This window comes from Amblyraja radiata, chromosome 2 (genome assembly GCF_010909765.2).
Source record: "Amblyraja radiata isolate CabotCenter1 chromosome 2, sAmbRad1.1.pri, whole genome shotgun sequence".
In the NCBI taxonomy this organism is placed as follows: domain Eukaryota; kingdom Metazoa; phylum Chordata; class Chondrichthyes; order Rajiformes; family Rajidae; genus Amblyraja; species Amblyraja radiata.
Window position 1 is genome coordinate 10,690,185 of NC_045957.1, and position 15,218 is coordinate 10,705,402.

The 15,218-nt window shown below is 42.2% G+C and overlaps 1 protein-coding gene across 4 annotated transcripts in view; it reads right to left on the bottom strand.

Moving 5' to 3' along the window:
* The window catches only part of pard3 (par-3 family cell polarity regulator), a 983,322-nt gene that overhangs the window by 260,126 nt on the left and 707,978 nt on the right, over positions 1–15,218 (bottom strand). For all 4 annotated transcript variants that reach the window (XM_033042021.1, XM_033042037.1, XM_033042013.1 and 1 more), the window contains one exon: positions 8,116–8,377. In XM_033042021.1, the coding sequence (XP_032897912.1) occupies positions 8,116–8,377 (262 nt within the window). The remainder of the gene's footprint in view (positions 1–8,115; positions 8,378–15,218) is intronic.

Sequence of the window (15,218 nt, forward strand, 5' to 3'; positions counted from 1 at the left end):
ACCTCCAGCTGTCTCCTTTTCCTCCTTGGTCCTAATTTATTTCCTTTTGCTCTTTAAATCAACACTTATCACCCAGCCAGTCTGGCTTTCACACTGTGAAGATTCAGGAGAATGCAGCCACACAGTGTTTCTTTCAACTGGCCACGTTCCCAAATGTAACAGCTGAAGGCAGACCAACAAAATGTGAGTCTCTGAGCATGATGCCAGTTCATGACCACCGTGCCATGAAGCCAGCTCACACAAATTGCCTCTTGGATCCTTGTATTCCACTGTAGAACCCAGTCTACCTCCAATATCTGACTCTCAGTCTCCAACGCAAAGGTGGGTTCGAGTGCTGCAGGCCTTATTACTCATTAAATGATGGACGTCGCGGTGGCACAGCGGTAGAGTTGCTGCCTTGCAGCGCACACAGCGCCGGCGACACGGGTTCGATCCTGACTACGGGCGGTTGGCTGCACGGAGCTTGTACGTTTTCCCCGTGACCGTGTGGCTTTTGTCCGAGACCTTCGGTTTCTTCCCACCCTCCAAAGACGTACAGGTCTGTAGGTTAATTGGCTTGGTATAAGAGTATTTAAGAAGGAACTGCAGATGCTGGAAAATCGAAGGTACACAAAAATGCTGGAGAAACGGTTCATTTCAGACGGCTGAAGAAGGGTTTCGGCCCGAAACGTCGCCTATTTCCTTCGCTCCATAGATGCTGCTGCACCCGCTGAGTTTCTCCAGCATTTTGGTATAAGAGTAAATTGTTCCTAGCGTGTGTAGGGTAGTGTTAATGTGCGGGCATGGCTGGCCGGTGAGGACTCGGTGGACCACAGGGCTCTGTATCTCTGGAACTGAAAACTCAAACTAAATTGCTGATGTCGAGTAAAAATAAATAAAAAGTCATATGTCATCTTATTTGCCACATCACGTTTTATGCCAATTTAACACCATTTACTATGGGAGAATGAGAGTTCCATGCTGCTTGAACTGAAAACATTCAGTGTCTCCTCTCTCCTTCAGACTGTAATTAGCCTTTGGTTAGATCAAATAAAAGGCGGCATATCAAGCAGTGGGTACTAGACTAGCAATTCCAAAGGTCACGAGATCAACTCTCACCATGAAAAATTGTAAAAACGAACTTAATAAATCTGGAGCTTGTAGCCCCAAAGAAGATTTGCCAATAAAGCTGTCAAAACTCTCATGGTTTCGAGAAAGGAACAGAAACTTGGTCGGACTGGCCCAAATCGAACTAAATATCCTCAGGGCTGTTACAGATAAGTAATAAAATCCCCACTTTTCAATTGTCACACACGTCCTCGCTGGAACTAACTTTTTTTTAAAAAAGAAAGTCATGGACAGATCAATCATTGACAGAAGCAATCTCCACCTCTCTGTCCGCAACTCCTGTGTAATTACACAGGCAATTCCAAGCACTTCTTGAATACAAGGCACCCATTCAATCATTTAACAGGCAAACAAAAGACAATTAAAAGAAGATAGACACAAAACGCTGGAGTAACTCAGGAGAGAAGGGATAGGTGAGAAAAAGGAAGAAGGGTCGCGACCTGAAAAGTCACCCATTCCTTCTCTCCAGAGATGCTGCCTGGAGTTACTCCAGCTTTTTGTGTCTATCTTCGGTTTAAACCAGCATCTGCAGTTCCTTCCTACACAATCAAAAGATCCAATTTTCCTCGGTTTCATCTCAATGTGATTCCTCAAGTTCTGAAACACATCTTCAAGCCAAGGTTTTCGCTATGCGGTCGTCAACATATGTATCTCAGCCAGTGTGGGCCATTCTCCAACATAAATTAGGAAGGAGGGTTTTTCCAATTAGAGCTGACTAGTGGAGTTAATTGGGGAGCTGCGTTGCAAGTCTAACCACACCGATCAGCCGAATTCATCAGTATCAATTCAGAATTGTCGCAATATATTTTATCGGCAAACTAAATGCAAATTGCCAGAATTCTGCTCATTTGAAAATGGAGTAAAACCTACTTGCAGCCACATCGTACTCAGCATAGAACTTTGCCTAGAATTTTAGGTTTAAAATTATAGGCAAATTTTGACATTTTTTGCACAATATCTATAACATATCTATATATATTATACGCACAGCACATTGTCATATTGTACATACATCAATAATGTCATATTACGTGCATGTCCACTAAAACACACATGCACATACAAACAAAATTTCAACTCCTCTTCGAAACTGATTTAAAATCTATTCAAATCTGTTAGAATCCTTTTCGTCAAATGTAGGAAAGGACACATTTCGTTGCGTTACTGGCAGAAATATAAAGGGAATTAGTGTCCGAGATAAAGCATCCTTTAAAGAAAAGCCCCTGTGAAACATCCCAATTAATCATTGACAAGACTTGCACTAATTGGAAATATTTCACATGAAAAATTAGCAATCTCTGTGCACGAAATAAGATTTTTTTTAAATGCAACAGTGCACACAAATGTGGAGCTGATCAGCTAGTTTACTGTCCAGATCAACAAGATTTCCATGGCAACCGCTAGTCAAAGCTGGCAACCCAAGTCATCTCCATGGATATTCGTCAGTTTAACCAATCAGACGATGTGCTGGTAACACACACCTAATGAACCTGTACAACACAATGTTCCCCCACCTATAATGATATTATTTTGTAATTAAATGGGTTTTGTATCCAATTTATTTTTCTTGTCATTCAGCAGCTTCCTTTATGCAGCATAACTGCTCTACAACAAATGTGATTATTAACCCACGACTATATTCCCATTTTTGCATTGAAGCAATCAAGCTGCTTCAGGTTGGTACTGTCAGAGAAGACGAAGGCATTGAGCAGTGTGACAAAAGAAACTTAAACGCATTTACAAGTTGTACAGTGTTGCAGCACCTTTGGAGTTAGTAATTCAGCAAAGATAATGGCATTGCTGACTAGTTCCACAGTTTCCTTCAGACTACAGCCTTCCTGAGAATTTTGAACAGTTCCAATGTCCCGTGTTCAAAGCACTTTCGGAAAATCGCAACTAAAATTAAATCCATCCTAAAATTTGATCACATGGAAAATCCCAGTTATGATCAGAATGTTATTTTCTCTGTCATCTTCTTTAATGACCAAGTGTGAGCAAACGATGTCTTTGAATTTCTGAAAATAGTTTCAGACATTGGGTGTGGGCAGATTATGCCCAATGTGGATGATTTCTCTAAGTTCATGTAGCCCCTCTCTCTCTATCCCTCTCCCACTCCAAGTCACACCAACTTCTCGTTTTCACCAAACAAACAGTTAACAACGGGGCCTGTTTCCTTTATCATCGTCACTTTTTTGCATATCTTTCATTCATTGTTCTTTATCTCTCCACATCATTGTCTATAGATTTGGGACGACAGATGGCACAATGGGCTAAGTGTTCGGCTGGCAACCGGAAGGTAGCCGGTTCGAATCCCGCTTGGAGTGCATACTGTCGTTGTGTCCTTGGGCAAGACACTTAACCCACCTTTGCCTGTGTGTGAATGTGTGTGAGTGATTGGTGGTGGTCGGAGGGGCCGTAGGCGCAGATTGGCAGCCACGCTTCCGTCAGTCTGCCCCAGGGCAGCTGTGGCTACAGAAGTAGCTTACCACCACCGAGTGTGACTGGGGAGTGAATGAATAATGCGATGTAAAGCGCCTTGAGTATTAGAAAGGCGCTATATAAATCCCATCCATTATTATTATTATTATTATATCTCTCGTTTCCCTTACACCTAACCAGTCTGAAGAAGGGCCTCAACCCGAAACGTCACCCATACCTTCTCTCCAGAGATGCTGCCTGTCCCACTGAGTTACTCCAGCTTTTTGTGTCTTAAGGGCCTGTCCCACTTGGGCCGTCACTGACACGATGGGCCGGTAGTGACGATCGCGCGACGGCCCCGCGAGAGTCGCGCGCGTCATCATGCACACGCACAGCCGTCAGGATCGCGTGACGTCATTTGGAGATAGACACAAAATGGTGGAGTAACTCACCGGGACCGGCAGCATCTCTGGGGAGAAGGAATGGATGATGTTTCAGGTCGAGACTCTTCTTCAGTCTGAAAGAAAGGTCTTGACCCGAAGCGTCACCCATTCCTTCTCTCCAGAGATGCTGCCAGTCCCGCTGAGTTACACCTGCATTTTGTGTCTATCTTCAATTTTCTTAACCTCGCTCTGGGAGTAGGAGTGGGGGCGGATCCGGATCCGCAACAGCCGTGAGCCCCAGGCTGAGTTCGACGATCGTTTGCCTGCTTCTGCTGCTGTTAGAGGTGAGACGTTGCGTCGCGCAAGGGTCTTGGGCCTGTCCCACTTTGGCCGTCAGTTACGCGACAGGCCGGTGGCGCGCGATGATATTGTGCAGGACGAAGTCAACATTCCCCACGCCACTCCACACTCCTCCACACCACTCCATGCGCCCGTCCATGCGCTACCCACATGCTACCCACACGCTACCCACACGCTACCCACACACTAGCAGGTCGCGTAAATGGCGCGTGAAAGACAGCCAAGTGGGACAGGTCCTTAACTTTACATGAATGCTCCATTTTAGTATTTTAGTCAAGGGCAGTCAAAATCTCACCAGAAGGGGCAGTGCAACTGCAAAAAAAGTTTGGAGTCTAAGGGAGTGTCTCTACCCGAGAGTGCCTCTATCCGTTTTCTCCAGAGATGCTGCTTGGCCCACTTAGGTATTCGAGCACTTTGTGTCTATCATTGCTGAACAAGTTAACTTTCTTCACCGCACAAAAAAAAAATTACAACTGCCAACATAATGAGTAAACAGCGGGATGTTTATCCTTTTTTCATTTTAAGGACTCAATGGTTTAACATAGCTCTTGTCTGGAAATGCTGCTCTGGGGATGATTCAAAAATCAAGGCTTGCTCTAAGTTGTCCAGGAGTGTTTTCGTTAGTTAGTTAATTTAATTTAATGTCAGGTGTACCGAGGTACAGTGATGCTTTTTGTTGTGTGCTATCCACTCAGCTGAAAGACTATACATGGTTACAAATTAAGCCGTCCACAGTGTACAGATACAGGATAAAGGGAATAATGTACAGTGCAAAATAAAGTCCAATTCAGTCTGAAGAAGGGCCTCGAACCGAAACGTCACCCATTCCTTCTCTCCAGAGATACTGCCTGTCCAGCTGAGTTACTCCAGCTTTTTGTGTCTATCTTCTGTTTAAACCAGCATCTGCAGTTCCTTACTACACAAGTCCAATGAAAGATAGTCCAAGGATCTCCAAGGAGGTGGACGGTAGGTCAGGACCACTCTCTAGATGGGAATAGGATGGCTCAGTTGCCTGCTAACAGCTGGGAGGAAACTGTTCCTGAATCTGGAAGTGTGCGTTTTCAACCTTCTGCACTTCTTGCCTGATGCGAGAGGGGAGAAGAGGGAGTATCTCGGATGAGACCCATCCTTGAACATGCTGGTGGCCTTGCAGAGGCAGTGTGAGGTGCAGATGGGGTCAGCGGTAGAGAGGTTGGTTTGTACGATGCTCTGGGCTACGTCCACAATTCTCTGCAATTTCTTGCGGTCTTGGGAGGGCTGTTGGGGGGAAATTATATTTTTCAGAATTGTATTCCACAGACACCCAGCCATTGATGTTGGGTCGGGGTTCGATCAAGGTATTGTGTAGGAAGGAACTGTGTAGGAAGGAACTGCAGATGCTGGTTTAAACCGAAGATAGACACAAAAAGCTGGAGTAACTCAGCGGGACAGGCAGCATCTCTAGAGAGAAGGAACATCTCAGAAACTCCAAGGTTGCCAAAAATGCTGGAAAAACTCAGCGGGTGAGGCAGCATCTATGGAGCGAAGGACCCTTCTTCAGACTGATGTGGGTAGGCTGTGGGAGAGCTGGGAAGGGGAGGGGAAGGAAGGAGAAAGCAAGGACTACCTGAAATTGGAGAAGTCAATGTTCATACCGCTGGGGTGTAAACTACACATGCAAAATATGAGGTGCTGCTTCAGCTCCAAGTATGCAAGGAAATTTGGCAACTGAGGGAGCAAGCCCGTTTGATATTTTTATGAAACCAAGTTATACGGTTGCTTTTCTTCTGTTCCTAGTTCAACGTAATCGGTGCTTGTTTATGGCAATGTGCATATTGCATTGACAGTTCACTGTCCTTTCCATTGAAGAGATTAGGCAATAAAAGCTTTAATGTTCTCCCAGCTTCTCGCTTGAGTGCTTCAATCACTTGTCTTCTGAAAATAATGGGCGAGTACAGGTGTTCTGGCAATGTTTTTTTTTTTAAATGTCTAATACGGCTTTTTTTTTTGGCTGCAATTAATCCCAATCCCCCTGGGCTTGCTCCGTTCCTTGCCTTCCTGAAAATTCATCATGACGGCAAAATAACAGCACAATCATTTCTCAAGTTTATACCTTCATGTCTTCCAGCAATCCATCTGGGAGACTCAAAAATAATGATTCCGAGCTAAAGTGGGAGCACAGTATCATGCTTCCTCTACTGGGATTTATCTGCTAATACCATGACTTAATGAAGATCTGAACACGAAAAACCGGAGATTTTAATTGAGAAACTGAGACTTACTTCTGCACATTATGTGGGTGCATGTATCGAGGCTGTCAAATTCTATGGCTATATAAAGAGTCTCTGGGCAAAACACAAGCTCTGAACTGAACCTAATGGTGGCAGAAATTCTGTCTTTGGTAGCCATCTTACAAAGTTTTTTTTTTGAGGCAGGATAATAATAGACAATAGACAATAGGTGCAGGAGTAGGCCATTCGCCCCTTCGAGCCAGCACCGCCATTCAATGTGATCATGGCTGATCATCCACACTCAGTACCCAGTTCCTGCCTTCTCCCCATATCCCTTGACTCCGCTATCTTTATGAGCCCTGTCTGTCTAAGAGATAATATAGATAACATTTGCCTAAATAATCAACAGTACACAGGAAAAATGCTGTGTTCAGATATTTAGCGTTTAACCAGGGAATATGTATGTTTTATAAAGATTTTGAATTTTTGATATTGATCATAAATTGCACGCTTTTAATACAATCTTTCTTCCCTGTGCTTCAATGTTTTACTCTGTTCCAATAAATGACAATCCACAATCAGGAACTGTCTCACAGTGAACACAAATTAGTCATCCAGAAATTCAACGCAGAAAGGCTTACCGTATGTGTATATATATATATACATATGTGTGCGTGTATATATATCTGTGCGTGCGCCTGTGTGTGCGTGCACGTGTGTGTGTGTGTGTGTGTGTATATATATATATACACACACACACACTGCTATCCTGAGTAATCCTTAAGAATAAATCTAAATCTACTCACCATTTTTAACAAATGGCCTTACATACGTTAAAGCAGTAAGAAAATATGTAAAAACTAAAAGTTGAGCAAAACTAACGATGCAATATGATACAAATAGCATTTGTGCTGTTAATTGCAAAGCTAGTTCATCATCACAAAACTGAAACACAGAAATTTTTAGTTCATTATCTGTTATATCTTAAATGTTCTTACACATAAACTTAATGAATAGAAATTAATTTATCTCAATTATCTAAAAGTGATACTATCAGAGGAAGCAAGGCTCAAAAATTACTTCTCCCTTGCTGCTGTTTATCATACAAAGCTAGGCTTAGATTATCAAAATAAATGAGTGAGGAAATATTAATTAACTTCTCTCTTCTATTCCAAATAAAATGTGCGATTCTAAAATACATTCCATTCAAATACATAACACTGTGTGATTCTACACTTTTCTGATATCATGGCAGTGGAATGAATAATGGTTCTTCCAAGTATATTATGCTTGGAATGCAAGGGATATATCCCTGGTCTTCCAATCTACGGCATTATGGCCTTTGCTCTTTCTTTATCTGCACTTTCTCAGTAAATGCAACACTACATTCTGTTCATTTTCTCTTTTGCACAACCTGACATACGGTATGATATGTCTGGATATCACACAAAACCAATGTTTTCACTGCATCTCAACAGATGTTACAATAATAAACCAATTCTATTTTTCCATGCAGTGTACACTTTATGGGCACTGCAGAGAAATCACTTAAGTTCTTGAAGATCCACAGTGATACATGAAATGAGGCTAAACACTTTGCACACATTTCAATGTTAACAACAAGAGAATGCCTTTACCTGAACATGTCTCCAAGACCTTTCAACATCCCTTTCTTTGCTTTAGTTTTCTCTTTGTCCTTTTCTTTGTCTTTGTCTTTGTCTTTCTTCTTTTCTCTCTCTTTTCCAGTCTTTTCCTTCTTTCTGTCGTCCTTTGTCCTTGAACCATTGACCTGTTTCTCCATTGTGCCTGACAGTTGCCCACTGGCCAACGATGGTTGGTCGCTTGCTGTTGAGACGGACTCTCTTCCCGATCTGGAACTCTCCTCCGTGTCTTCTTCCACTGTGAGCAAAAGGTAGAACATAAATATTGGCACCCAGTGTTTAAAACCCCAGCTTTGACCAACTTAGAAATGAATAAAAATGGCAACATCATGTTCATTTGAAAAGACCAAGATTTTTAAGTTATATTCACCCAGGACCAGAAAACACCAATGGTGAACCTGCCAAAGTGGTGTTGGCAGGTTAAATGACAGCTGGGAATGTACCAGACTGCCCATTTCTCACGAAGATAGACACAAAATGCTGGAGTAACTCGGCAGGACAGGCAGCATCTCTGGAGAGAAGGAATGGGTGACGTTTTGGGTGGTGACCGTTCTTCAGTCTGTTACTCCAGCATTTTGTGTCTATCTTCAGTTTAAACCAGCATTTGCAGTTCCTTCCTGCACTCTTTGTCTTGGGTTGGGGGAGATCAGAGACCTGCGGTACCAGCTGAACAGGATGAGGGGTTTTCCAGTACATTTACCCTCATTTATCCCTTTAACAAGACAAATACCTTCTGCTTGTTGGAATATTCTGCTTGTCAAAAGAATCTCACTGTGCTTAGTCACATGTGACAATAAAGTATTTATATTCCTCCTATTCCTAATAAAACAGAAAACACTGTAAACGCTAAGTGGATTAGGAAGGGAAATTAGTCAACTTTTCAAACAGTGACTTTACATCAGAACTGATGAAATCTCTGAAACAACGATTTTTCCTCAGAATTGATCAATCCGAAATGATAACTCAGTTTCTCTCTGCAGTGCTGCTGCCTTCCCAGCTGAATGTCTAGTTTAATTCTGTTTTTTCTAGTTTATTTCTGGTTTTCAGCAATTTTCTTCTATACTGTTGGTGAAGGGGGAAAAAAATGAATAGGAATCTGAGGGGTAACTTTTTTCACACAAAGGGCAGTGGGTGTATGGAACAAGCTGCCAGAGGAGGTCGTTGAGGCTGGGAGTATCCCAATGTTTAAGAAACAGCTAGACAGGTACATGGATAGGACAGGTTTGGAAGGATATGGACCAAATGCAGGCAGGTGGGACTAGTATAGCTTGGACATGCTGGCAAGTTGGGCCAAAGGGCCTGTTTCCACACTGTATCACTCTATAACTCTACTTTTATTTATTGGATTCAGTTTCTTGAAATATCTAATAAAAACTGCAAGTTTTTTCTTTCTTTCCCCACCATTTTAAATATACTTCCTCAAAGTCTACAATGCCGGAATATAATTTTCTGCCATTTCCTAACTGTCATCAAAAAACTATTCCAGCGATATCAATATTTGATTTAACCTCGCAAAAGCAAAGAAGTGCTATAATGGGCTTATTTTCCATTGCAATGGGGCATTTGTGAATGGCGACAACTTCTCTAAAGAATCTTGTTGGGATGCCCATAACGAAGTGGACCTGATTCACTGGCATATTTTCCTGGCCACTGCCATGAGATAATCCCAACAAGTTCACTGCAATGGTTGAGTTGAGTGTGCAAGACCCAGGGGTCAGGAGCTGTTACGGATAAGGGTGTGCAAGGGCAAACAAGGGCAAGCAACAAAGCAAGATTTTTCCGTACACTCACCAGGGAAGGGAAACCAACTCCAACAACTTGCTTTAACATGGGGCCTTAAATAACAAAAGACATCTAAAGTGTTCAAGAGACAATTAGACTTAGCTCTTAGGGCTGGAGGATTCAAGGAATATGGGGGAAAAGCAGGCACGGGGTAACTGATTTTGGATGATCAGCCATGATCATATTGAATGGCGGTGCTGGCTCGAAGGGCCGAAAGGCCTATTCCTGCACCTGTTTTCTATGTAAAGCTGCTCCACATTAAGGACAGGTTCACCACAAGCTTGCTCTCAGAGACAAGGCACAAGGATATTTTTTTTAAGGATGAGCCGTGTGGAGAGAAAGTCATAAGGTCACAAGTGATGGGAGTAGAAGTAGGCCATTCGGCCCATCAAGTCTACTTTGCCATTCAATCATGGTTGATCTATCTCTTCCTGCCTACCCTATTCTCCTGCTTTCTCCCCATAACCCCTGATTCCTGTACCAATCAAGAATCTATCTACCTCTGCCTTAAAAAGATCCACTGGCTTGGCCTCCACAGCCTTCTGTGGCAAAGAATTCCACAGATTCATCACCATCTGACTAAAGAAAGTGCTCCTCATCTCCTTGATAAAGGAACCTCCTTTAATTCTGAGGCTATGACCTCTAGTCCTTGACTCTCCCACTAGTGGAAACATCCTCTCCACATCCACTCTATCCAGGCCTTTCACTATTCTGTAAGTTTCAATGAGGTCCCCCTCATTCTTCTAAACTCCAGCGAGTACAGTCCCAGTGCCGACAAATGGTCATCATAGGTTAACCTACTCATTCCTGGGATCATTCTTGTAAACCTCCTCTGGGTCTTCTCCAGAGCCAGCACATCCTTCAAGTCAAGTCAAGTCAAGTCAAGTCAAGTCAAGTCAAGTCAAAGGGAATAAAATTCAGAGGTTGGGAGCAGCTGCTGAGGGAATAACCGAGAGTGAAAGAGTGATTGGAATCAGAGATACAGAAAAGGGCAACACTTGTATTCACTGGAATTTTGAGAGATGATCTTGTAGAAACATATAAAATTCTTAAGTCATTAGACAGGGTAGATGCTGGAAAAATGTTCCTGATGTTGGGGGAGTCAAGAACCAGGGATCACAGTTTCACTGGATGTTTTCAAGAGAGTTAGGGCTAAAGGAATCAATGGGTATGGGGAAAGAGCAGGAACCCTTTTACTGATTTTAGATGATCAGCCATGATCATATTGAATGGCGATGCCGATTGGCCGACTCCTGCACCTATTTTTCTATGTAAAATTGGCAGATGCACTTTAATTTAATTAAAATCAGCAGCATAATCAAATCTTTTCCAAGTGTCATGGATGGATGTGACGCTTTTTTGTTGTGGGAAGCCATCAGCAGCAAACATACTGCTGCACTGGGAGGGAAAACGGCAAGACAAACACAGAATAAAGAATAACTTGAACACCCAACTTCTAGAATAGACTGCCTGTAAAACAGTAAATACCAAGTTGTTGAAGCAGTCAAAAGGGAATTCGATCAATTTCAGATTCACCAGGGAGTAGACAGAATTATGTTTTGGGTCAGATTTTTAAAAATTATACTGGATTTTAAAAGCTACTTCACTGATAAGAAATGGCTGGGTGGGCTAAACTATCTCATTTATATATGTGAACCTTTAGTTAGGGGTCCTTTCTTGGTAACAAGATATTCTTAATACTCCCTTTACTCACCAAACCTGGAGAGAGTGGATGTGGAGAGGATGTTCCCATTAGTGGGAGAGTCGAGGACCAGAGGTCATAGCCTCAGAATAAAAGGTTGTTCCTTTGGGAAGGAGGTGAGGAGAAGTTTCTTTAGTCAGAAGGTGGTGAATCTATGGAATTCTTTGACACAGAAGGCTGTGGAGGCCAAGTCAATGGATATATTTAAGGCAGAGATAGATAGATTTGTGATTAGTATGGGTGTGTGAGGTTATGGGGAGAAAGCAGGAGAATGGGGTTAAGAGGGGAAGATAGATCAGCCATGATTGAATGGCAGAGTAGACTTGAGGAGCCGAATGGCCTAATTTTGCTCCTATCACTGATGAACATGAATTTATCCAACATTCTGCTCAGTATCCAGTAGTTTAATTTCCATAACCTTCATGAGGGTCCTCTTCATGAGATTTAATTCTGTAAATGGCATTGTCCCATAGCAACTCTGGCCTCACTTCCCTAAGACTCCATCTCAGAATCCCCATTCGAACTCCACACTCTAATTCATTATTTCTCCTGCTCCAGATTAATGCAACACTTCACAATGTTCATGCCAGCTTCCAAGGTTCAATTTCTGGAATTCCCAGCTGAAGTCTCAAACTTTCCGCCTTCCTCCACTGTGTGTAAAAAATAAAATCGCCCCTATTGCTCATCCTCAAGATCTCTCCTTCTCTCACCCTTTTCTCCAGAGATGCTGCCTCACCCGTTGAGTTACTCCAGCTTTTTGTGTCTCTCCTTTATTAGTTTCTAAATGCCTTTATTACTATCTAAATGGCGTCATGTTGGGAAAAGGGGAAATACAACGGGATCTGGGGGTCCTTGTTCATCAGTCTATGAAAATAAGCATGCAGGTACAGCAGGCAGTGAAGAAAACGAATGGCATGTTGGCCTTTATAACAAGAGGAATCAAATATAGGAGCAAAGAGGTCTTTCTGCAGTTGTACAGAGCCCCAGTGAGACCACACCTGGAGTATTGTGTGCAGTTTTGGTCCCCTAATTTGAGGAAGGACATTCTTGCTATTGAGGGAGTGCAGCGTAGGTTTACAAGATTAATTCCCGGGATGGCGGGACTGTCATATGCTGAGAGAATGGAGTGGCTGGGCTTGTACACTCTGGAGTTTAGAAGGATGAGAGGGCATCTTATTGAAGCATATAAGATTGTTAAGGGCTTTGACACGCTAGAGGCAGGAAACATGTTCCCGATGTTGGGGCAGTCCAGAACCAGGGGCCACAGCTTAAGAATAAGGAGTAAGCTATTTAGAACGGAGATGAGGAAACACTTTTTCTCAAAGAGAGTGGTGAGTGTGTGGAATTCTCTGCCTCAGAGGGCGGTGGAGGCAGGTTCTCTGGATGCTTTCAAGAGAGAGCTAGATAGGGCTCTTAAAAATAGCGGAGTCAAGGGATATGGGGAGGAGGCTGGAACGGGGTACTGATTGGGGATGATCAGCCATGATCACATTGAATGGTGGTGCTGGCTCGAAGGGCCGAATGGCCTACTCCTGCACCTATTGTCTATTGTCTATTAGTCCTGCATTTACTTTCAACAGGTGTTTTGTGAAGTTCCACGGGTTGTTAATTAGAAAACGGACCAGATAGATGATTTTGGAGGCAAAAAATTCTGGTGCCTTCGTGGTATCAAAACTGGACAATAACAACCACATTAGGTCAAAGGTGAGCAAACTTCAGGCAACATTTCCTATGTGGTACTGAATTTCACTTTCCAGCTCCACGAAAGTCCCGATTGTGATTTGAAAGGGGAAAAGCAAACAATTTTAAACAGACGGCGTTAACTCGGAAGCATAAAGAAACATATCGCTTTAAGCTGATGATGAAAACAAAATCATCGTCCATGTTTTCTTGCAACATGAAACTGGGGAGGGGAAATCAACATAAATAATGTGAAAAGAAGGCAAATCGATCAAAGGTGTAATAAACTGCTGCTGACGTGAAAGTTTCAGTCCTGCTGCACTGTCAGAGAAACTGCTTTGAGAAGAATAAATCAAAAGGATACAATGTCCTCATTATATGAATGATCTGCACTGGTTGGGCAGAATCAAACTGGTGTAGCGAAGCCTTCATCAGCTTATGAATAAAAATTCACATAATTTAATCACACAAATTCCCCTTTACCTCTCTGCCAGTTGCAATTTTTTCGTTTATGGTGTTAGAATTTCTTCACTTTTATTTCAACACGAGTCATTTTTACTGAGGTTCTCTTTCGCTTTGATATAATGGACACACAACTAAGTAAAACGAGTACAATATTCGACTAATACATGTTTTGAAGCATTTAAAAATGGGAACCAAATGCTTCAGCTTCTCACTAATGTTGGTTGATCCCAATAATTTGCTCTCAAGTAACGTGAGCAATTGTAATCTCATCTCTCTTGGGGCTCTTGTACTGTCTATTTCCCCCGACTTCAATGCGGTAATTAAGCTGGAACCTGCTGTCATAGCCAGTATAGAAAAAATAAACCAGTAAAACTCAAATCGAATAATTGTAAGATTTGTATTCATTGGACAAGATTAAGAAATGACTTGGTGCCTAAATGTTACATTATACCCACAGTTCCCTGGTCACTTTAAAGAGTCTCAGAATCAATAAAGGTTTAGACAACATGTGTTGGAAGGAACTGCAGATGCTGGTTTAATCTGAAGATAGGCACAAAATTCTGGAGTAGCTCAGTGGGACAGGCAGCATCTCTGGGGAGAAGGGATGGGTGGTGTTTCCGGTTGAGACCCTTCTTTAGAGTCTGAAGAAAGGTCTCGACGCAAAACGTCACCCATTCCTTCTCTCTAGAGATGCTGCCTGCCCTGCTGAGATACTCCAGCATTATGTGTCTATCTAAGGTTTATAGTACACCAAACAACTAGCTAGAAATTCAAATCCCACCGTGCATCTTAGCATGCTGTAATAGCTCATTGGAAGACATGTTTTTCACCACAAAGGATGCTAATTTTTAAGTGTTTTCCAACGTAAGCATTAAATACAAACAATTACAGCATTTAGTTCATGGAAATTATTTTTACTGCATTGCATTGAATCAAAGGACAAGTTCAATTCAGGAAAAGGATTTTTAAAAGGAAATATTTTAAATCTTCAGGCTGTCTACTGCAATGTTACTGAAGAACAAATCTTCAAAAATGTCAATTTTTCAAAACTAACTGAGAGGCGGTGTGGTCATTTCACCCGCACTTTAAAACTGAAATAGGAAATTATAATCTTTGAGCCCAACAAAACCTCTTGTGCCATTCTGCTTTTTTGTTGCAGGCATCCAGAAATCAACGGAAGGGTCGAATTACTCTCTGTTCCTCTTAACATTCACGATCGGCCAATAATTATATTAAAACTGACTGTGTCAGCACAATAATGTGGCAGTGCTTTCTCTCAATGTTATGTCTAAGCACTTAATATGATTTTGTTACATTTTGAATACCATGCTACAATCCAGAGTATACCATGACATTATAATGGACCTCAAGCACAGATTATCATCACAGATTGTTCCTTCAGTGATTAGACTACATCCAATAGTTTGGTATGACAATTACTAAATTTCCT